Below are 22,600 nucleotides of genomic sequence, written 5' to 3' on the forward strand. Positions count from 1 at the left end.
AAGTTATAGTTATATAATGGACATGGACATAAAGTCCAGACTTTCAGCTTTCATTTGAGGGTATCCACATTAAAATTGGATGAAGGGTTTAGGAGTTTCAGCTCCTTAACATGTGCCACCCTGTTTTTAAAGGGACCAAAAGTAACTGGACAATTGACTCAAAGGCTATTTCATGAGCAGGTGTGGGAAATTCCTTCGTTATTTCATTCTCAATTAAGCAGATGAAAGGCCTGGAGTTGATTTGAGGTGTGGTGCTTGCATTTGGAAGATTTTGCTGTGAAGAAAACATGCGGTCAAAGGAGCTCTCCGTGCAGGTGAAACAAGCCATCCTTAAGCTGCAAAAACAGAAAAAACCCATCCGAGAAATTGCTACAATATTAGGAGTGGCAAAATCTACAGTTTGGTACATCCTGAGAAAGAAAGAAAGCACTGGTGAACTCATCAATGCAAAAAGACCTGGATGCCCACAGAAGACAACAGTGGTGGATGATCACAGAATAATTTCCATGGTGAAGAGAAACCCCTTCACAACAGCCAACCAAGTCAACAACACTCTCCAGGAGGTAGGCGTATCAATATCCAAATCTACCATAAAGAGAAAACTGCATGAAAGTAAATACAGAGGGTTCACTGCACGGTGCAAGCCACTCATAAGCCTCAAGAATAAAAAGGCTAGATTGGACTTTGCTAAAAAAAAACATCTAAAAAAGTCAGCACAGTTCTGGAAGAACATTCTTTGGACAGATGAAGCCAAGATCAACCTCTACCAGAATGATGGAAAGAAAAAAGTATGGCAAAGGCGTGGTACAGCTCATGATCCAAAGCATACCACATCATCTGTAAAACACGGCGGAGGCAGTGTGATGGCTTGGGCATGCATGGCTGCCAGTGGCACTGGGTCACTAGTGTTTATTGATGATGTGACACAGGACAGAAGCAGCTGGATGAATTCTGAGGTATTCAGAGACCTAGTGTGTGCTCAAATCCAGCCAAATGCAGCCAAACTGATTGGTCGGCGTTTCATAATACAGATGGACAATGACCCAAAACATAAAGCCAAAGCAACCCAGGAGTTTATTAAAGCAAAGAAGTGGAATATTCTTGAATGGCCAAGTCAGTCACCTGATCTCAACCCAATTGAGCATGCATTTGACTTGTTAAAGACTAAACTTCAGACAGAAAGGCCCACAAACAAACAGCAACTGAAAACCGCTGCAGTAAAGGCCTGGCAGAGCATTAAAAAGGAGGAAACACAGCATCTGGTGATGTCCATGAGTTCAAGACTTCAGGCAGTCATTGCCAACAAAGGGTTTTCAACCAAGTATTAGAAATGAACATTTTATTTACAATTATTTAATTTGTCCAATGACTTTTGAGCCCCTGAAATGAAGGGATTATGTTTAAAAAATGCTTTAGTTCCTCACATTTTTATGCAATCATTTTGTTCAACCCACTGAATTAAAGCTGAAAGTCTAAACTTCAACTGCATCTGAATTGTTTTGTTCACAATTCATTATAGTAATGTACAGAACCAAAATTAGAAAAATGTTGTCTCTGTCCAAATATTTATGGACCTAACTGTAGTTCAGCATTTAAGTATAAAATCCATATCAGCAATAGAGAACATGAACTGAAATGCGTCCTTTCTATTACAAACTGCAACCAGTTTCATTAAATACTGGGTTTGGGAAAATATAATGCTTAAGACACTAAAACATGCAAAAAAAAAACCCCAAGTGTTGCCAGGCAAAACAAACCTCGCCTGGCAGCACTTATTTTATACCTGTATGTTGATAATGGTGATATTTCTCGATCATCAGCTGTCAGGTTATAGTAAAAAATAAAAAAATAAAAATAATATATTTTTATATACTGTATATATTACTGTGTATTACCAGACAGAGAGCAAGAGAGAGAGAGAGAGAGACCCAACTTTAGATTTTGAATCAGAATCGTATGTTTGTGAAAGAGAGCATTACAGTCAGAACCAGAATCACGTGTGTTTGTGAACAAGAGAAATAGAATCAGAACCAGATGGAAGATATCGCAAAAATAAACCCCCCAATTTTGACCTTTTTGGTGACCTTGACCGGATGACCCTCAAAATGTTGGAAGTTCTATTTGAGACCAATGCCCATCTATCCTGAAAGTTTCATGAAGATTGGTCCAGCCGTTTTCCCGTAATGTTGCTAACAAAAAAAAAAAAAAAAGAAACAAACAAGTGTTGCAAGGCAAAACAAACCTCGCCCGGTAGCACTTATTTTAGTGTTATAACAACTGATTCAATCTCACAAGTGTGGTCTCTGTTCTTTCAAAGTCACTAAGTTCAAGGTCATGGTTCCAAATGAAAGCCCATATGTGACTTCCTATATGTTGATCATGATAAACATCTCTCTATCTCTAACCGTTTTCGAGTTCTAATGGAAAATATGCAAATTTTAGCAATGACCTTGACCCCCCCTGACATTTGACCCCCAACCGCTAAAAAAACTATGAGGAATACCCATAATGTAGCATACCAATAGAAGCAGAATTGAAGATGAACATTTTGGAATTGGTTTGAAGTAAATATGATGAATATGAAGGAAGATATAGTGAAAAAACTATTCTGACCTTTTTGGTGACCTTGACCTCGACTGGATAACCCTCAAAATGTTGGAGGTTCTATGTGAGACCAATGCCCATCTATCCTGAAAGTTTCATGAAGACTGGTCCAGCTGTTTTCCCATAATGTTGGTAACAAAAAAACAACAATGACAAAGAAACAAACAAAGAAACCCCACCGAAAACAATACCTCACCCCCTGGTGAACTCCGTCCCAGGCGAGGTAACAAGTGTTGCCAGGCAAAACAAACCTCGCCCGGTAGCACTTATTTTAGTGTTATAACAACTGATTCAATCTCACAAGCATGGTCTCTGTTCTTTCAAGGTCACTAATGAGAACAATTTGTTTCATAAGTGTAAAGACTCTAAATATCTGCCAAAAAGCTTAAAAAAAAAACCTTACTGACCTTTCAGAAGGACCAAACAAAAGCTGTCATAATCAAAAGGTAAATTTTCTTAAAATAAACACCACTTACTTGATATCGAATCAGTAGCCTTGGCGAATCACAAGGTGAATTTCGTTTTATCTTTTTATCTGCTGATTATCTGCTGATACTATGAAGTTAAACAAGGTTTCTCTTATTTCGTTTCTAGTTCTGAAGTTTATCAAGAAATAGAACAGGTAATCGAACTTGACCAGGATACGTGCTGATCAGTTACAAACGCTGTGTCCTAAATCACTCACTCATTCACTATGCCCTACTCACTATATAGGGAATTACTATATAGAGGACTATATAGTGAGCTCATTGATTAAATTATAAAACAACTTCTTTGCTGCGGCCTTTTTTTTTTCTTTGCCGTGGCACTACTTTTCGTGATGCATTGTGAGATCATTTGAGTGCACTATATAGGGTGTAATAATGCTCACTGTATATTTGGACAGCACTACAAAATGGCGACCTAACTATCTAGTCCACTATGTAGTGAGTAGGGAATGATTTGGGACACATTCGGGACATTGGGACACCATTTGCACCAAAACCAATTTTGACCTTTTTGGTGACCTTGACCGGATGACCCTCAACATGTTGGCAGTTCTATTTGAGACCAATGTCCATCGATCTTGAAAGCTTCATGAAGATTGGTTCAGCTGTTTTCCCGTAATGTTGCTAACAAAAAAAAAACCCACAGAAAACAATACCTCGCCCACTGGTGGACTCCATCCCAGGCGAGGTAATAATAATTTGTCTTCATGTACAAAATCTCCCACACCATGTCAGTCATAAACAATGTTTCCTATCAAAAGAACAATATTGTAAAGTAAACATAAAGCATGGTAAGATTTTGCCATAACTGTCAGAGGTTTATAAAAGCATAAAGTCGCATAATGTACCAAAATGTGTCCAGCCAACAAGTAAGAACTTTTAATCTCAACATATAAAAGTACATATAAAGTGCATTGTTTCCTCATAATGTCATTATTGGAGAAGAAAACAAACTGTTTTTATTTATTTTTTTAAATGTCAGTTATTATTTTGTTATTTTGGAACAAGACGGTGTTTATGACAAGTTGAAGATGTGGATTAGGGATACTGTAGTCATTGCTAAAATACATGATACCACAGCATGGTTGAATCTGATTGGTTATAAGGTGTGCATTATTTTCATATAACAGCACAAGAAGTTCTGGCTGTAACTGGAACATGAATATTAATGCACTCATTTCATTGTTATTGTTTCTATAGTAACAGCTCATACATAAGGACGTTCCACATAATCTACGACTGATAAAAAGTGGATTTAAAAATGGGTTGTTGTTGAACAAAGTAATATTTATAATCATCGGTGTGGTGAAGTTTTGGAAGAAGCCTCAGTTGTAGGCACTCTTGGTCTTTCTTGGTAAAATGATGGGCTGCACTTGTGTGTGTGTGTGTGTGTGTGTGTGTGTGTGTGTGTGTGTGTGAGAGAGAGAGAGACTAGTTAGGGAATGACTCTATTGCAGTACCAGTCAAAAATTTGGAAACACTTTCTAAATCAATGTTTTTTTCTTGATTTTTATTAAAAAAAGGACACCATCCATCCATTATCCATAACCGCTTATCCTGTGCAGGGTCACAAGCAAGCTGGAGCCTATCTCAGCTAACTACAGGCGAAAGGCGGGGTACACCCTGGACAAGTCGCCAGATCATCGCAGGGCTGACACAGAGACACAAACAACCATTCACACTCACATTCACACCTACGGTCAATTTAGAGCCACCAGTTAACCTAACCTGCATGTCTTTGGACCGTGGGGGAAACCGGAGCACCCGGAGGAAACCCACGCGGACACGGGGAGAACATGTAAACTCCACATAGAAAGGCCCCGTTGGCCACTGGGCTCGAACTCAGGACCTTCTTGCTGTGAGGTGACAGTGCTAACCACTACACCACCATGCCACCCTAAGAAAGACACATCATGTCTTAAAGTAATGACGGATGTCGTTTCTCTTCACTTAGTTGAGCAGTTCTGGACATAATATAGATTACTACAGTTGTGGAATAGGGATATTTACTGTATTTTTATTATTTACTGTTTGATCTCAAACGCATTAAAAAGGGCAAGAAATTGCACTAATTAACTTTTGACGAGGCACCTGTTAATTGAAAAGCATTCCAGGTGACTCCCTCATGAAGCTGGTTAAGATAATGCCAATAGTGTGCAAAGCGTCAAGGTAAACGCTGGCTACTGTGAAGAATCTAAAATATGAAACATGTTTTCTTAACACTTGTTTACCACATAATTCCATATGTTGTTTCATAGTTTTGATATTTTCAGTATTGTTCTACAATGGGGCGGCACGGTGGTGTAGTGGTTAGCGCTGTCGCCTCACAGCAAGAAGGTCCGGGTTCGAGCCCCGTGGCCGGCGAGGGCCTTTCTGTGCGGAGTTTGCATGTTCTCCCCGTGTCCGCGTGGGTTTCCTCCGGGTGCTCCGGTTTCCCCCACAGTCCAAAGACATGCAGGTTAGGTTAACTGGTGACTCTAAATTGAGCGTAGGTGTGAATGTGAGTGTGAATGGTTGTCTGTGTCTATGTGTCAGCCCTGTGATGACCTGGCGACTTGTCCAGGGTGTACCCCGCCTTTCGCCCGTAGCCAGCTGGGATAGGCTCCAGCTTGCCTGCGACCCTGTAGAAGGATAAAGCAGCTAGAGATAATGTGATGTGATGTGTTCTACAATGTAGAAAATAGTCAAAATACAGAAAAACATATGATGAGGTGTGTCCAAACTTTGGACTGCTGCTGTAGGTTAGAACAGGAACTCCCTTGTCTCTCAGATGTTCCACAACAGTAACTCTATCAATAAACCCTAAAAATGTGCAATGTGTCCTTCATTAATAAATCAAGCATCGTAATTGTCAGCAAATCCTTGTGGTGTAAGTGGAATAACACAACAGACTGTGTAGTTATACCAAAATAATTCACTTTCAGGAAGGTTTATTTGGGGTGGAGGGATGTTTAGCTGCGCATGACACCCTCCTGCGTGCGTTCACTTTTTTAAATAACAGCAACGTCTGCTGCATGTTATTCCTTACTTAAGTCATGTTATGCAATTAAGGTTTTCTAATGTCCTGGTTTTCAGTCACTTTTGGAAAACCCAGGAGACCAGGGGTGGGCTTCTCAAAAGTATTGCAGTACAAAGATCATTGTTAAATGGTAGAGCGAGCATCACAATAAACACTCTCTCTCCTAGTTCAAATGCTCTTAGCGTTAAGAGGTTTTTGGGAAACCCACCGCAGACTAGTACACTTTGAGACATTCTGCTACTCCGGGTGCTCCGGTTTCCCCCACAGTCCAAAGACATGCAGGTTAGGTTAACTGGTGACTCTAAATTGACCGTAGGTGTGAATGTGAGTGTGAATGGTTGTCTGTGTCTATGTGTGTCAGCCCTGTGATGACCTGGCGACTTGTCCAGGGTGTACCCCGCCTTTCGCCCGTAGTCAGCTGGGATAGGCTCCAGCTTGCCTGCGACCCTGTAGAACAGGATAAAGCGGCTAGAGATAATGAGATAAGACATTCTGCTACTCATCCACAGAGCTTGCTCTGTTCTCACTGCTGCAACACTTGAGAAGGGCAACAGGTGTTTCCAGATGTTTCACTGCACTCAGTGTTTAAGTTGTCGGAATCTGATATCATGTCTTGATTGAGCAAACCACCCCACAATACATTTCTGATCCGAGTGTACCCTGTACGTGCATGATGACAAAAGGTAAAGAGACACAAAACTTTGATTCTAAGAAGATCTTTATTTTCTTTTATCTTTTCTGTGTTTATTCAGTTTGTAAATTGTGTGTTGTGTACGGTTTCAACAATAAAAGCCAGACCAGGTGTTACAAAAATTACACGAGTTCCCCCCCCACAGCAGATGCAGCTAGAGATATTTTTGTGCCCTTGAACTTTAAAAATGCTCGCAGGTAAAGACATTTTAAAACCCAAATACACAATTGGGCATTAGACACTATCCACGACAAATGTCATACACGTTACATTCGTGGATTCACGAGTCAGTGACGATTCTAAGCATCACTGAGACTCATACTCTTCAATGAGACCAGAAAGCGTATCTATTGCCCGCTGGAATTCTTCTCCCTCTATTCCATAACGTTCGTACCAGTGTAGATATGCTTGTGCACTTAACATTTCTGTGGCACGTTGAACTACATGGCCTAATAACCTTGTGGCACTGCTGTGGTTGGAACATACAGTGAGCATGCGGGCGGACAAGGAGATATTAGCCTCGTTTCGGGGATCTGAAAAATAAGGAAAAGAAGTATGGCCATGTATACTTTCATATACTAGTATTCTCACACAACTGGTATGACTGAACACAGGACTCCTTCATGCAAAACTGACCAAATGATGTGGAAATTTAGCTTACCAGTCCAGTGGTCAACAGGAAAAGGGTTCCACTGGACACACCTATGTGCTTGTCGCAACTTCTGCAGGACATTTGAAGTGATAAATGAGTTGTCCTGGTTGCCACGTGCAACTGCCAGCACAGCACGACTGGAATACTGCACTCAGTAGTAAGGAATAACCAACACACAGAATTAAGGCGATTTCATTTCAATAGTAACCCAACACCATTAAGAACCGGAATTTCAACTCTTGTCCTGTGTATGGACTACTGTTCGTCTCCTTTTCCTCTTTTAAAAAAGGGGGCGTGGAAAATTAATTAAAAATACTTGAACTCCATGACATTTCTGAGCATCACTGAGACTCAAACTCCTCAATGACTGTGTATTTAACACCTACTTTAGAACTTTTCCCTTTGCCCAGGACTTAAATTGTAGCTACCAAACTAATGTCAGGTGACTACTTCGTTCTGTAGCATATGTGCTGGTTTATTTTTGCAGAATTAGCAGTTACACCACAGTATCGTTGAGGCCACTGCTGCTGGATCAGGCAGTCGCAGTAAGAGCTAACCAACTGGCAAAAGGCTTATGTTGAGAGGTTGTGAGACAAAACGATTTTATTCTCATGACACTAACATTCCTGTAATAGAGAGCTGTAAATACTTGGACCACATCCCAAACTAAATACTACCGTACTAAAGAGTATGTCACTACACCAATGATGTTAATGTACAGTCGTGCTTGAAAGTTTGTGAAGCCTTTAGAATGTTCTATATTTCTGCATAAATATGACCTGAAACATCATCAGATTTTCACACAAGTGCTAAAAGTATATAAAGAGAACCCCGTTAAACAAAGGAGACAAAAATATTATACTTGGTCATTTATTTATTGAGGAAAATGATCCAATATTACATATCTGTGAGTGGCAAAAGTATGTGAACCTCTAAGATTAACAGTTAATTTGGAGGTGAAATTAGAGTCAGGTGTTTTCATTCAATGGGATGACAATCAGGTGTGAGTGGGCACCCTGTTTTATTTAAAGAACAGGGATCTATCAAAGTCTGATCTTCACAACACGTGTTTGTGGAAATGTATCATGGCACGAACAAAGGAGATTTCTGAGGACCTCAGAAAAAGTGTTGTTGATGCTCATCAAGCTGGAAAAGGTTACAAAACCAGCTCTAAAGATTTTGGACTCCACCAATCCACAGTCAGACAGATTGTGTACAAATGGAGGAAATTCAAGACCATTGTTACCCTCCCCAGGAGTGGTCGACCAACAAAGATCACTCCAAGAGCAAGGCATGTAATAGTCAGCAAGGTCACAAAGGACCCCAGGGTAACTTCTAAGCAATTGAAGGCCTCTCTCACATTGGCTAATGTTAAGGAGTCCACCATCAGGAGAACACTTAACAACAATGGTGTGCATGGCGGGGTTGCAAGGAGAAAGCCACTGCTGTCCAAAAAGAACATTGCTTCTCATCTGCAGTTTGCTAAAGATCATGTGGACAAGCCAGAAGGCTATTGGAAAAATGTTTTGTGGATGGATGAGACCAAAATAGAACTTTTTGGTTTAAAAGAGAAGCGTTATGTTTGGACAAAGGAAAACACTGCATTCCAGCATAAGAACCTTATCCCATCTGTGAAACATGGTGGTGGTAGTATCATGGTTTGGGCCTGTTTTGCTGCATCTGGGCCAGGACGGCTTGCCATCATTGATGGAACAATGAATTCTGAATTATACCAGCGAATTCTAAAGGAAAATGTCAGGACATCTGTCCATGAAGTGAATCTCAAGAGAAGGTGGGTCATGCAGCAAGACAACAACCCTAAGCACACAAGTCGTTCTATCAAAGAATAGTTAAAGAAGAATAAAGTTAATGTTTTGGAATGGCCAAGTCAAAGTCCTGACCTTAATCCAATCGAAATGTTGTGGAAGGACCTGAAGCGAGCAGTTCATGTGAGGAAACCCACCAACATCCCAGAGTTGAAGCTGTTCTGTATGGAGGAATGGGCTAAAATTCCTCTAAGCCGGTGTGCAGGACTGATCAACAGTTACCGGAAATGTTTAGTTGCAGTTATTGCTGCACAAGGGGGTCACACCAGATACTGAAAGCAAAGGTTCACATACTTTTGCCACTCACAGATATGTAATATTGGATCATTTTCCTCAATAAGTAAATGACCAAGTATAATATTTTTGTCTCATTTGTTTAACTGGGTTCTCTTTATCTACTTTTAGGACTTGTGTGAAAATCTGATGATGTTTTAGGTCATATTTATGCAGTAATATAGAAAATTCTAAAGGGTTCACAAACTTTCAAGCACCACTGTACTTCTCTAAATACAGTAGTAATGCGTATTGTGCAGTTCGGGACACAACCTTGGATTCTATCAAAATTGCTAACATATACAATAAAAGTTTTCTACCAGAGAGAGAAAAAAAAAATTACTAAATTTACATGCAGTAGCTTTAAATATACTGTATTTAAAGAATAAAACATGTATTCCTAAAAAAGAAAAAAATTGTTACTAATCTTGCTTTCATTTGTTAATTGTAAAAATATTAACAACTGAGTTTGCATGTTCCTGCATATAAACAATAATATCTGAAAAAGTTTAACAGTTGCAGTATAAAAGAATTTGGACTAAATACAAACCAGATTCCAAAAAAGTTGGAACAAAGTACAAATCGTAAATAAAAACGGAATGCAACGATGTGGAAGTTTCAAAATTCCATATTTTATTCAGAATAGAACATAGATGACATATCAAATGTTTAAACTGAGAAAATGTATCATTTAAAGAGAAAAATTAGGTGATTTTTAAATTTCATGACAACAACACATCTCAAAAAAGTTGGGACAAGGCCATGTTTACCACTGTGAGACATCCCCTTTTCTCTTTACAACAGTCTGTAAACGTCTGGGGACTGAGGAGACAAGTTGCTCAAGTTCAGGGATAGGAATGTTAACCCATTCTTGTCTAATGTAGGATTCTAGTTGCTCAACTGTCTTAGGTCTTTTTTGTCGCATCTTCCGTTTTATGATGCGCCAAATGTTTTCTATGGGTGAAAGATCTGGACTGCAGGCTGGCCAGTTCAGTACCCGGACCCTTCTTCTACGCAGCCATGATGCTGTAATTGATGCAGTATGTGGTTTGGCATTGTCATGTTGGAAAATGCAAGGTCTTCCCTGAAAGAGACGTCATCTGGATGGGAGCATATGTTGCTCTAGAACCTGGATATACCTTTCAGCACTGATGGTGTCTTTCCAGATGTGTAAGCTGCCCATGCCACACGCACTAATGCAACCCCATACCATCAGAGATGCAGGCTTCTGAACTGAGCGCTGATAACTTGGGTCGTCCTTCTCCTCTTTAGTCTGAATGACATGGCATCCCTGATTTCCATAAAGAACTTCAAATTTTGATTTGTCTGACCACAGAACAGTTTTCCACTTTGCCACAGTCCATTTTAAATGAGCCTTGGCCCAGAGAAGACGTCTGCGCTTCTGGATCATGTTTAGATACGGCTTCTTCTTTGAACTATAAAGTTTTAGCTGGCAATGAAGTCGCGAAATCGCTAGGAGTAGTTGGTGGGTGTGGTTAGTGGAGTGTTTATCCTCCAGTTACTGAGCAACAGGTCATTCAACACCAACAACAATGGCGACTGGACGAGTTCGCACTTTGATCGAGATGCAGCTGAAGGATCTAGAATCACTTCCTTGATCAACCGCTCTTCGTGCTGCTCCATCTTCGCTCGTGTTTTTAAAAATGGCGGTCATGAAACCAAACCAAACCGGGGAAGTAGGGAAGCGGAAGTGCATGTACAGTGGATGTAGAGTGGACCAATCAGAGCCCTCTTGTCTGCGACGCTGTCTGCGAGGCTTCTGCGGTGGTCACAGTTTTTGGGAGGTGCGCGCAGAGTGTCTGCGAAGGGGGGGGCTTCGCAGACGCCATCTGCGAGGACTGGGTTGTCAGCATAAATTGGCCCTAAGGGCCCAAAGATCACAGGCACCCAGTATGGTTTTCCGGCCTTGACCCTTACGCACAGAGATTCTTCCAGATTCTCTGAATCTTTTGATGATATTATGCACTGTAGATGATGATATGTTCAAACTCTTTGCAATTTTACACTGTCGAACTCCTTTCTGATATTGCTCCACTATTTGTCGGCGCAGAATTAGGGGGATTGGTGATCCTCTTCCCATCTTTACTTCTGAGAGCCGCTGCCACTCCAAGATGCTCTTTTTATACCCAGTCATGTTAATGACCTATTGCCAATTGACCTAATGAGTTGCAATTTGGTCCTCCAGCTGTTCCTTTTTTGTACCTTTAACTTTTCCAGCCTCTTATTGCCCCTGTCCCAACTTTTCTGAGATGTGTTGCTGTCATGAAATTTCAAATGAGCCAATATTTGGCATGAAATTTCAAAATGTCTCACTTTCGACATTTGATATGTTGCCTATGTTCTATTGTGAATACAATATCAGTTTTTGAGATTTGTAAATGATTGCATTCCGTTTTTATTTACAATTTGTACTTTGTCCCAACTTTTTTGGAATCAGGGTTGTAAATTTCACGGACTGTGCATAATATTTAAAGGAGATACGCAGAACCTTTATTTTAAAATACATTTCTGAGTGGATAGTATCTCCATCCTTGACTCTTGTATGCTGCATAAATGGGATTTCGGATTTATTGGAGATTCTTTGGACTCCTCAGACAGTAATACATCTGACTGTGATAGTGTGTGTACATGCTCCTGCTATACACGTAGAACTGTATCAGTTTGAATCATCAGAAAGTGAATCCGATAGTAACACGTCAGCCACGGAGGCCCCCACCTTACGAAATAAAGCCAGAGAACAAAGCCGTCTAGAGAACTGGATAGAATTGAACTGACAGTCTCATGTGATTCTCATTAAAACAGGATAGGTGTTATAACTTATGCAACATACATGTATATGCATGCATTTTCACTGATAAAACGTAAAAGGCTAATTAAATAATCAGATGAACTGAGACAATCACATTCTGAAGCAAATTAAATAAAATCTTATACCGGTAACTTAAATACACAATACAAGTTACGTGTATTAATCTAAATGCAGGTAAACAATGAGTGTTGTTGTGATGTAACCAAATGACAGTCGCATCTTACCCGTCTGTGTTCTCGCTTCTTGAAGGCCGATCTTGTGGCCAATTGTTTTGAAACAATCTGACTTTCGGTTCTTCGTTCAGTTCTTCATTCATTCACTTCTTCCACGTAAGGGTGAGATAGTGCTGCTGAGGCAAGCATATCCAGTGGAGAAATCTGATGACTGGTCCACTCATTCTCCATATTCTCCATACTGAGTACTCCGCCATTACTGCTCGGCTCACACTCTGGGAGAACTGGTGCAACTGAACTTACTTTCCTTTTCTTGTAGTTTTCTTTTCCTTTAATTGTTGGTACTGCACCCTCTTTCAATATGGGCTTATAGCCAACGCTCCTCAACAGATCAGAGATCTCGTACAAGTAATCAGTAAAATGTGCAGAGCAGAGGAGAGATGCGTCCAAATCTTTACAGTTTGAACATTCTTGGGCCATGAATGCAACATAAATCCACCTTCTGTCATGTTGCATCTACATGGCATGGTGATAAATTAGCTCAAAATGGAAGCTCGGAGTTGCAGTCAGCTCTGTGTTTTAGTATAGCAAAAATGGTGATGAGACCGATAGCCTTACCACGGTGACGTCACAGATGTCAAGGTCATTCACTCAGACTGCTACCTATATGAATAATTTTAATCCTAAAAATTACTATGAGATTTGTTAATAACGCTTAAAACTATTCCTATGCCATTCTTGAGGTCTCAAGGCATTTATAAACAAAAAGTGAGGCCATGGTTCTGCATATCTCCTTTAAGTACACTCAGATAGTCTTGAAGGAATCGAATACCTGTTTTAAGAGGCTTGAAACTAAGCTTTGTAACTTCACCGAATATGCAACTTATCCCTATTTACATAATGCCCATATAAGGATACAGGTTTTCCATCAGGTGAAAGCTGAGGTAGATTCTGAAGTGTTTCACTGACTAAAGTGTCCCAGTGTGACATCTCACTAGAGAGAAGCATAAGAAATCATTAGCAATGTACAAACTTGCCATTCATTAATAGGCATGAGCAAAACGTTCAAAGACACACACACCCAAAATCATTCTACTGTTCTGATCACAACTTGCCTAGCAGAAGCCTGAGTGGTGTAGAGTAGTTTGGCTGTAGGAATGGGGCACACAGACCTCACCAACTCCCACGGCTCCATCCCCAATCTCTGTTCACTTTATGGAAACCACTGATTATAGTATATATACATGGCCAAAAGTACTGCATGTGGACACTTGACCATTACACCCATATGTGCTTGTTGAACATCCGAGCCCAGATTTAGTCCCCACTTTTATAACCACCACTCTTCCGGGAAGGCTTTCTTCTCGATTTTGGAGTGTGGTTGTGGGGATTTGCCCATTCAGCCACAAGAGCATTAATGTGGTCAGCCACTGCTGTTGGGTGAGGAGGACTGGGGTGCACTTAGTTTTCCAGTTCATCCCAAAAGTGTTCAGTGAGGTTGAGGTCAAGGGTCTGTGCAGGACACTTGAGTTCTTCCACACCAACCTTGTTAAACCATGTCTTCATGGACCTCGACGGAACTGGTTCAGGCCCATTAGTTCGAGTGAAGGGAAACTGTAATGCTACAGCATACAAAGACATCCTATATAATTGTGTGCTTCCAACTTTGTGGGAACAATTTAGGAGAAGGCCTACATATGGGTGTAATGGTCAGGTGTTCACATATTTTTGGCCATACACTCAAAAACATACTGAATTAAAAGAAATAGGGCATCAACACTTTGGCCTAAATAAGGCAAGATGAACAAGTACGATAAAACAATGTTGATACTGAAGTCATGCTCAACAGTCAAATGTTGCACAGAATCACTTTTACCTGTGTGTAGTAAGAGTCTTCACTGGCAGCAGGAGTCCAGCCATGCATGAGGTGATGTGTGCATTCATTGCTGAGAGTGTGTTTTGTGGAAAACCACAGGAGACAGCTCCAAACCCTGCATGTGATTTCTGTTGAAATCCAGCGCGACTTAACACATGGTCATTATGAAACAGAAGTATGCCGTCGGCCGACCTGTGAGTTAGGGAGAACTTAGTCACGAGTATCGTTTACATACAGCTGATCTATCAAATTAGTATTTGAGATACCTGTGTAGCGATGCTAGACTCAGTAAAGTGTTGTAGTGCTGGAGCGGGCTCTCGCCGCTTTTATGAGGGACTATGGACACAGTCAGGATGTGACCCACAGGAAACTCTTCACGAATTTCCTCACACAGCCGTGAACCAAGACCTGCTCACCCATAAAGGTGGAAATAAAGATATTCAGTCTCTAACTGAAATAAAGAAAGGGCTTCATTTGTCTTGTCTGTTGGATAAACATCCTTTCCAAAGTGAAGAGAGCGCTCACTGTTTTTGATGAATTATTAAATATTGACGGCAGGGCAAAGCTACTCACCAGACCCTGTGCCTCCACTCAGACTGTGCAAGACAATAGTTCCACCATAGTAATCTTGTCTCTCCGCCTCTCGACGCACTGCCTCCATTGTGTGTTGGAGTAAGCCGTTCTCACCCTCACCTCGGCCTCCATAGTAACCTGTTTTATAGGTTCACAAGAACAGCTCTGGTTACTTTGTTTTTCAAAAACGCATCAAAATACCACAAGAAATAATGCAGTAATAAAAGTACATGTACCTCTTTTTAACACGGCCATGTGACTGATCTCATACGATTGTTATATAAAGAACATTACATGGTTGCGCAAAGATATGAAGTTTATCTTCAAGTGGTGAATGGATATATCACGAGTGAGCGAAGCAATATAAACTTCAGATCTTTGCGCAACTGTATAATCTGGGTGCGATTTGCTGGGGGGGATGGGATCATCCCCCCCTCTGGTTTTTATCTCTGCTGAAAAAAAATCCTCGGGGACAACCCCGTCAATAAAACAAACAAACCAAAAAAAAAGGTGACATGACAGGCGTGTTGTGACACAGTTTTCCATGGTCTACATTGCACTCAAAAGGACCCGAAGTGGCAGCTTTGATGTTCACAAATGTCCCCAGCAAATAGATACATTGGAATAACAATATCTTTGCATTCTCAGAACGCAAAGATATTGTTATTATCTACAATGTATCTATTTGCTGGGGACATTCGTGAACATCAAAGCTGCCACTTCGGGTCATTTTGAAAGTGAGTGTGTGTGACAGCGCGCCTTTTGGCGGATGCCGCCTTTTTCACGGCCGATTTTTTTTTTTTAGGGGGGGGCGTTGGAGTGTCTGATTATAATTTCAAAGTAAATTCTGCATTAAAATTACTAAATAAGCAAATCCGTTACAGTCCATGAAACAGGAAGTATAAGGATGAGAAAAAAAACAGTTTAAATCGGAAAGCTGCGCACAATGTGAACTGCGCCATCAGAGCAAACTGTTAATTTAGTATTCATGTATTTTAGTGATTTTCAAGTCACTGTCCATTTAATCCGGAGGGAGAGAAACATCACAGCAACGCGACAAGCAATGTGAACTTTGTTGTGTATTTAGTCAGAGAGATAGGAAGATGAATTTACTATCTCTGGTTTAGTGTTCGTTTTCATTTAGTGTTATTCATTTGATATCATTGGATGTTATTGAGCTGTTAGCCTATTGTTACCTTAATTTTGTGACGTTTCATGATTAAAAAAAAAAAAAAAACATCCCCCCTTCTGGTTTTTTGACAAATCGCACCCTGCGTATAATGTTCTTTATATTATATGGACACACACACACACACACACACAAAAAAAACTAATGAAAAGGATTTTAATTTTGAATTGGTTCGCCATTTTGACATCGCGTGTCAAGTCAGAGAGAAAACACTGGGAGTGACATCGTCGGAGTGAACTATCAGGAATTATTATATATCCAGAACACTTTTTTGATGGAATAAACACATGCGTTCTATTCCCTTCTAATGGGTTTCATTCATTTGGTTTGATAGCATGCAATATTATCATATCGCTTATCCTACATGTATTACATCACTCTACCCAATGGAGAATGAGCATTGAATATGGTTTACGATATTGCATTGTTGTCAAGACAACACGACATCGCATGTCAGAGACGTAAAACTTCCGTGTTAGTGAGCGATTGTGACACTTTGTAAACAAACATGGCCGCCAGGTTTGCTTTGTTAAATATAGAAGATTTTGAGAGAATTTTGAAAGAGAAACATGCATGGAACACCCAAAAGGAACGTGCATGTAAAATAATATTGCCTGGCTTTTTTTTTTTTCCATGGTATCAGATATATTCCATTCAGCTAGCATGATACTGAACGAGTCAAAGACAAGTTCAGTATCATGCTAGCTGAATGGAATACATCTGATAGACCACTCAACGCCAGCCAATATTATTTAAATAGGTCACTCAGCTCGGCAATGTATTTCATATGAAAAAGGCGAGTGCCCCCCCCCCCCCAACACGAGAAGATAAACTTCATATCTTCAGGCCAACATGTGATTTTCTTTTTATTATACAAAACGCATTCACAAACAAAATGTACCCAAATTTATCGAAACAATTCATTGATTTCCTCACGAGTGAGAGATTTATGTCACGGTTTTGGTTCTCCATGTCCCGGATGTAGTTTGCATGAAAAATACGAGTGGCGTAGTTCCCAGTAAAACACTTGTATCTATATAACAGTTTATTGTTATTGTCTTCAAAAACACGGATTTGTGAAATTTAAGTTTTTATTGTAGCGGCACAGTGGTTAACATGGTCACCTCACAGCAAGAAGGTCCTGGGTTCGAGCCCAGTGGCCGGCGAGGGCCTTTCTGTGTGGAGTTTGCATGTTCTCCCCGTGTCCGCGTGGGTTTCCTCCGGGTGCTCCGGTTTCCCCCACAGTCCAAAGACATGCAGGTTAGGTTAACTGGTGACTCTAAATTGACCGTAGGTGTGAATGTGAGTGTAAATGGTTGTCTGTGTCTATGTGTCAGCCCTGTGATGATCTGGCGACTTGTCCAGGGTGTACCCCGCCTTTCACCCATAGTCAGCTGGGATAGGCTCCAGCTTGCCTGCGACCCTGTAGAACGGGGTAAGTGGCTACAGATAATGGATGGATGGAAGTTCTTATTGTCTTCATCTGATGTAAATACTGGTGGTTTTTTATAAGAAATATAACCTTGAAAAGTAGACGGCCTTTCAATTTCATAAAATGAGTGAAATTTAGTTCCCTCTGAAATTTCATCACTGTGATACATGTTCATTTCTGTAATATCTTAAAAAAAAAATCATTCTGTGGCTGGGAAGTCATTTAATTTGAGGGGATTCCCAAGCAAATAACGTGCATGAAATCGCTCGCTTCGCGCAGTCAACCAGACAGGGGAAGTCCGTGTGCACATGCGCACACTTACCTTTGACTGTGCACTGACAGTTACGTCATTCTTTCGCTAAATGAACAGTTGATCACACCGAGGTGCTTGCCGACATTTATTAGTTTGGTCCCGCGTTTCCTTTCCTTCGCAACATAACGTCTTTTCTTCTCGCTTTCCATTACTGTAGTTGGGTCTTTCACGTTTTCATTCGCACACTCATGTCCTCCATTTTTCTCTCCTGTTTCAAATTTGTATCCCACAATGCCTTGCGCGAACGAGGAAAGCCCACCACATGATGCATGATGTGGTATCTTGTATAGGGTCATGGTGAAGCAGGAAAAAATAGCGGAGAATTTATGGCCATGTGGCTCTAAATTCATTAATTGTCCAATTAAAAAAAACAAACAACTAATAAGTCTGATTTGAATTTAGTAGCTTTCAATCCACTAAACAAAAATGATTAGGTGTCAGGGAAAATTCTTTTTATGACCTACACTTGAAAAATCTGAAAGGCAATCTACCTTTAAGTATAATTTAGGTCTATATAACATATAAGAAATATTTGTACCATGAACTTTACAAAGTGTATGTGCACTGTGTGGCATTGAAGATGACTCTGTACTGACCATATGCCCAATTTCCTCCACGTCCTCCTTTCCCTTCAATAATGTTGGATGGACGGATTTCCCTGGATGACAGAACTAAAAATGAAATGTGACTGATAGCATAAATGAAAACAGTTCAGTCTTTGGAATTATGACTGACTTACTTATTTTTGACAAACACAGAAGCTTTTCTGAGGACTTTGGGCTCAGTGTCAACACACACAGCTGCAAGGTCTCCATTTCTAGAGCTGAATGGACATCTAGAAACGGACAAAAGAAATTGTCTTAAATGGTTGATTAAAAAAAAAAAAAAGAACTTCTGAGAGATAAAAAGTTAGTTACTTACCTTTTCTTGTGCTGATTTGATGTTTTAGTGATGAGCTTCCACCAGTCCAGGCCCAACTGGTTTCCACACTGTCCAACTTGCAGCACTACAGCAGACATGCTTTTGAAGACATGAGGAAATCTCTGACGCCTTAATATTAGCTACTCCAAGTTAACAAACAAACAAAACACCTACATGACTGATGTGTCGTAATACAGCGTACTCAAAGTACTCTAAAGGATAAAACAGACACCTACATGATTGATGTGTCGTAATACAGCGTACTGAAAGTACTCTAAAGGATCAAACAGACACCTACATGATTGATGTGTTCTAACACAGCGTACTAAAAGTACTCTAAAAGATAAAACAAACAAACACCTACATGGCTGATGTGTCCTAACACAGCATACTAAGAGTACTCTAAAGGATCAAACAGACACCTACATGACTGATGTGTCCTAACACAATGTACTAAAAGTACTCTAAAGGATAAAACAAACAAACACCTACATGGCTGATGTGTCCTAACACAGCATACTAAGAGTACTCTAAAGGATCAAACAGACACCTACATGACTGATGTGTCCTAACACAATGTACTAAAAGTACTCTAAAGGATAAAACAAACAAACACCTACATGGCTGATGTGTCCTAACACAGCATACTAAGAGTACTCTAAAGGATAAAACAAACATACAAAAACACCTACATGACTGATGTTTCCTAACACAGTATAGGCCTACTAAAAGTACTCTAAAGGATAAAACAAACAAAACAAACACCTACATGACTGATGTGTCCTAATACAGCGTACTAAAAGTACTCTAAAGGATAAAACAAACAAACACCTACATGACTGATGTGTCCTAATACAGCGTACTAAAAGTACTCTAAAGGATAAAACAAACAAACAAACAAACACCTACATGACTGATGTGTCCTAATATAGCGTATTAAAAGTACTCTAAAGGATAAAACAAACAAACAAAAACACCTACATGACTGATGTTTCCTAACACAGCATACTAAAAGTACTCTAAAGGATAAAACAAACACCTACATGACTGATGTGTCCTAATATAGCGTACTCAAAGTACTCTAAAGGATAAAACAAACAAACACCTACATGACTGATGTGTCCTAACACAGCGTACTAAAAGTACTCTAAAGGATAAAACAAACACCTACATGACTGATGTGTCCTAACACAGCGTACTAAAAGTACTCTAAAGGATAAAACAAACAAACAAACACCTACATGACTGATGTGTCCTAATATAGCGTATTAAAAGTACTCTAAAGGATAAAACAAACAAACAAAAACACCTACATGACTGATGTTTCCTAACACAGCATACTAAAAGTACTCTAAAGGATAAAACAAACACCTACATGACTGATGTGTCCTAATATAGCGTACTCAAAGTACTCTAAAGGATAAAACAAACAAACACCTACATGACTGATGTGTCCTAACACAGCGTACTAAAAGTACTCTAAAGGATAAAACAAACACCTACATGACTGATGTGTCCTAACACAGCGTACTAAAAGTACTCTAAAGGATAAAACAAACAAACAAACACCTACATGACTGATGTGTCCTAATATAGCATATTAAAAGTACTCTAAAGGATAAAACAAACAAACAAAAACACCTACATGACTGATGTTTCCTAACACAGCATACTAAAAGTACTCTAAAGGATAAAACAAACACCTACATGACTGATGTGTCCTAATATAGCGTACTCAAAGTACTCTAAAGGATAAAACAAACAAACACCTACATGACTGATGTGTCCTAACACAGCGTACTAAAAGTACTCTAAAGGATAAAACAAACACCTACATGACTGATGTGTCCTAACACAGCGTACTAAAAGTACTCTAAAGGATAAAATAAACAAACAACTACCTGACGTGTCCTAACACAGCATACTGAAAGTACTCTAAAGGATAAAACAAACAAAAACACCTACATGACTGATGTGTCCTAACACAGCGTACTAAAAGTACTCTAAAGGATAAAACAAACACCTACATGACTGATGTGTCCTAACAGCGTACTAAAAGTACTCTAAAGGATAAAACAAACACCTACATGACTGATGTGTCCTAACACAGCGTACTAAAAGTACTCTAAAGGATAAAACATACACCTACATGACTGATGTGTCCTAACACAGCATACTGAAAGTACTCTAAAGGATAAAACAAACAAAAACACCTACATGACTGATGTTTCCTAACACAGCGTACTAAAAGTACTCTAAAGGATAAAACAAACACCTACATGACTGATGTGTCCTAACACAGCGTACTAAAAGTACTCTAAAGGATAAAACAAACACCTACATGACTGATGTGTCCTAACACAGCGTACTAAAAGTACTCTAAAGGATAAAACATACACCTACATGACTGATGTGTCCTAACACAGCATACTGAAAGTACTCTAAAGGATAAAACAAACACCTACATGACTGATGTGTCCTAACACAGCGTACTAAAAGTACTCTAAAGGATAAAACAAACACCTACATGACTGATGTGTCCTAACACAGCGTACTAAAAGTACTCTAAAGGATAAAACATACACCTACATGACTGATGTGTCCTAACACAGCATACTGAAAGTACTCTAAAGGATAAAACAAACAAAAACACCTACATGACTGATGTTTCCTAACACAGCGTACTAAAAGTACTCTAAAGGATAAAACAAACACCTACATGACTGATGTGTCCTAACACAGCGTACTAAAAGTACTCTAAAGGATAAAACAAACACCTACATGACTGATGTGTCCTAACACAGCATACTAAATGTACTCTAAAGGATAAAATAAACAAACACCTACCTGACGTGTCCTAACACAGCATACTGAAAGTACTCTAAAGGATAAAACAAACAAAAACACCTACATGACTGATGTGTCCTAACACAGCGTACTAAAAGTACTCTAAAGGATAAAACAAACAAAAACACCTACATGACTGATGTGTCGTAATACAGCGTACTAAAAGTACTCTAAAGGATAAAACAAACACCTACATGACTGATGTGTCCTAACACAGCGTACTAAAAGTACTCTAAAGGATAAAACAAACACCTACATGACTGATGTGTCCTAACACAGCATACTAAAAGTACTCTAAAGGATAAAATAAACAAACACCTACCTGACGTGTCCTAACACAGCATACTGAAAGTACTCTAAAGGATAAAACAAACAAAAACACCTACATGACTGATGTGTCGTAATACAGCGTACTAAAAGTACTCTAAAGGATAAAACAAACAAAAACACCTACATGACTGATGTGTCGTAATACAGCGTACTAAAAGTACTCTAAAGGATAAAACAAACACCTACATGACTGATGTGTCGTAATACAGCGTACTAAAAGTACTCTAAAGGATAAAACAAACACCTACATGACTGATGTGTCGTAATACAGCGTACTAAAAGTACTCTAAAGGATAAAACAAACACCTACATGACTGATGTGTCCTAACACAGCGTACTAAAAGTACTCTAAAGGATAAAACAAACACCTACATGACTGATGTGTCGTAATACAGCGTACTAAAAGTACTCTAAAGGATAAAACAAACACCTACATGACTGATGTGTCCTAACACAGCGTACTAAAAGTACTCTAAAGGATGAAACATACACCTACATGACTGATGTGTCCTAACACAGCGTACTAAAAGTACTCTAAAGGATAAAACAAACACCTACATGAC

The 22,600-nt window shown here is 39.6% G+C and overlaps 1 protein-coding gene across 7 annotated transcripts; it reads right to left on the reverse strand.

Annotated features, from left to right (window-relative positions):
- Nucleotides 1-6,811: 6,811 nt before the first annotated feature.
- LOC132886736 (uncharacterized) lies at nucleotides 6,812-21,861 on the reverse strand. Of its 7 annotated transcripts, none has more exons than XM_060921750.1 (13): nucleotides 21,840-21,861; nucleotides 21,708-21,741; nucleotides 20,762-20,795; nucleotides 18,861-18,959; nucleotides 18,679-18,774; nucleotides 18,536-18,597; nucleotides 15,006-15,143; nucleotides 14,699-14,840; nucleotides 14,433-14,624; nucleotides 13,672-13,767; nucleotides 13,475-13,550; nucleotides 7,464-7,599; nucleotides 6,812-7,335 (listed from the first exon to the last, which is right to left on the reverse strand). In XM_060921750.1, the coding sequence occupies exons 4-13, from the start codon at nucleotides 18,956-18,958 to the stop codon at nucleotides 7,109-7,111; spliced, it is 1,263 nt and encodes a 420-aa protein (XP_060777733.1). In that variant the 5' UTR covers nucleotide 18,959; nucleotides 20,762-20,795; nucleotides 21,708-21,741; nucleotides 21,840-21,861; the 3' UTR covers nucleotides 6,812-7,108. The 7 variants fall into 7 exon arrangements, with proteins under 7 accessions (XP_060777733.1, XP_060777730.1, XP_060777731.1 ...); XM_060921747.1 differs by lacking the exon at nucleotides 21,840-21,861 and adding an exon at nucleotides 19,097-19,134 and having other exon boundaries at nucleotides 18,861-19,000; nucleotides 21,708-21,766; XM_060921748.1 differs by lacking the exons at nucleotides 21,708-21,741; nucleotides 21,840-21,861 and adding exons at nucleotides 19,097-19,134; nucleotides 19,481-19,518 and having other exon boundaries at nucleotides 18,861-19,000; nucleotides 20,762-20,867.
- Between the last annotated feature and the right edge of the window lie 739 nt (nucleotides 21,862-22,600).

Source organism: Neoarius graeffei, chromosome 5 (assembly GCF_027579695.1).
Source record: "Neoarius graeffei isolate fNeoGra1 chromosome 5, fNeoGra1.pri, whole genome shotgun sequence".
Lineage (NCBI taxonomy): Eukaryota > Metazoa > Chordata > Actinopteri > Siluriformes > Ariidae > Neoarius > Neoarius graeffei.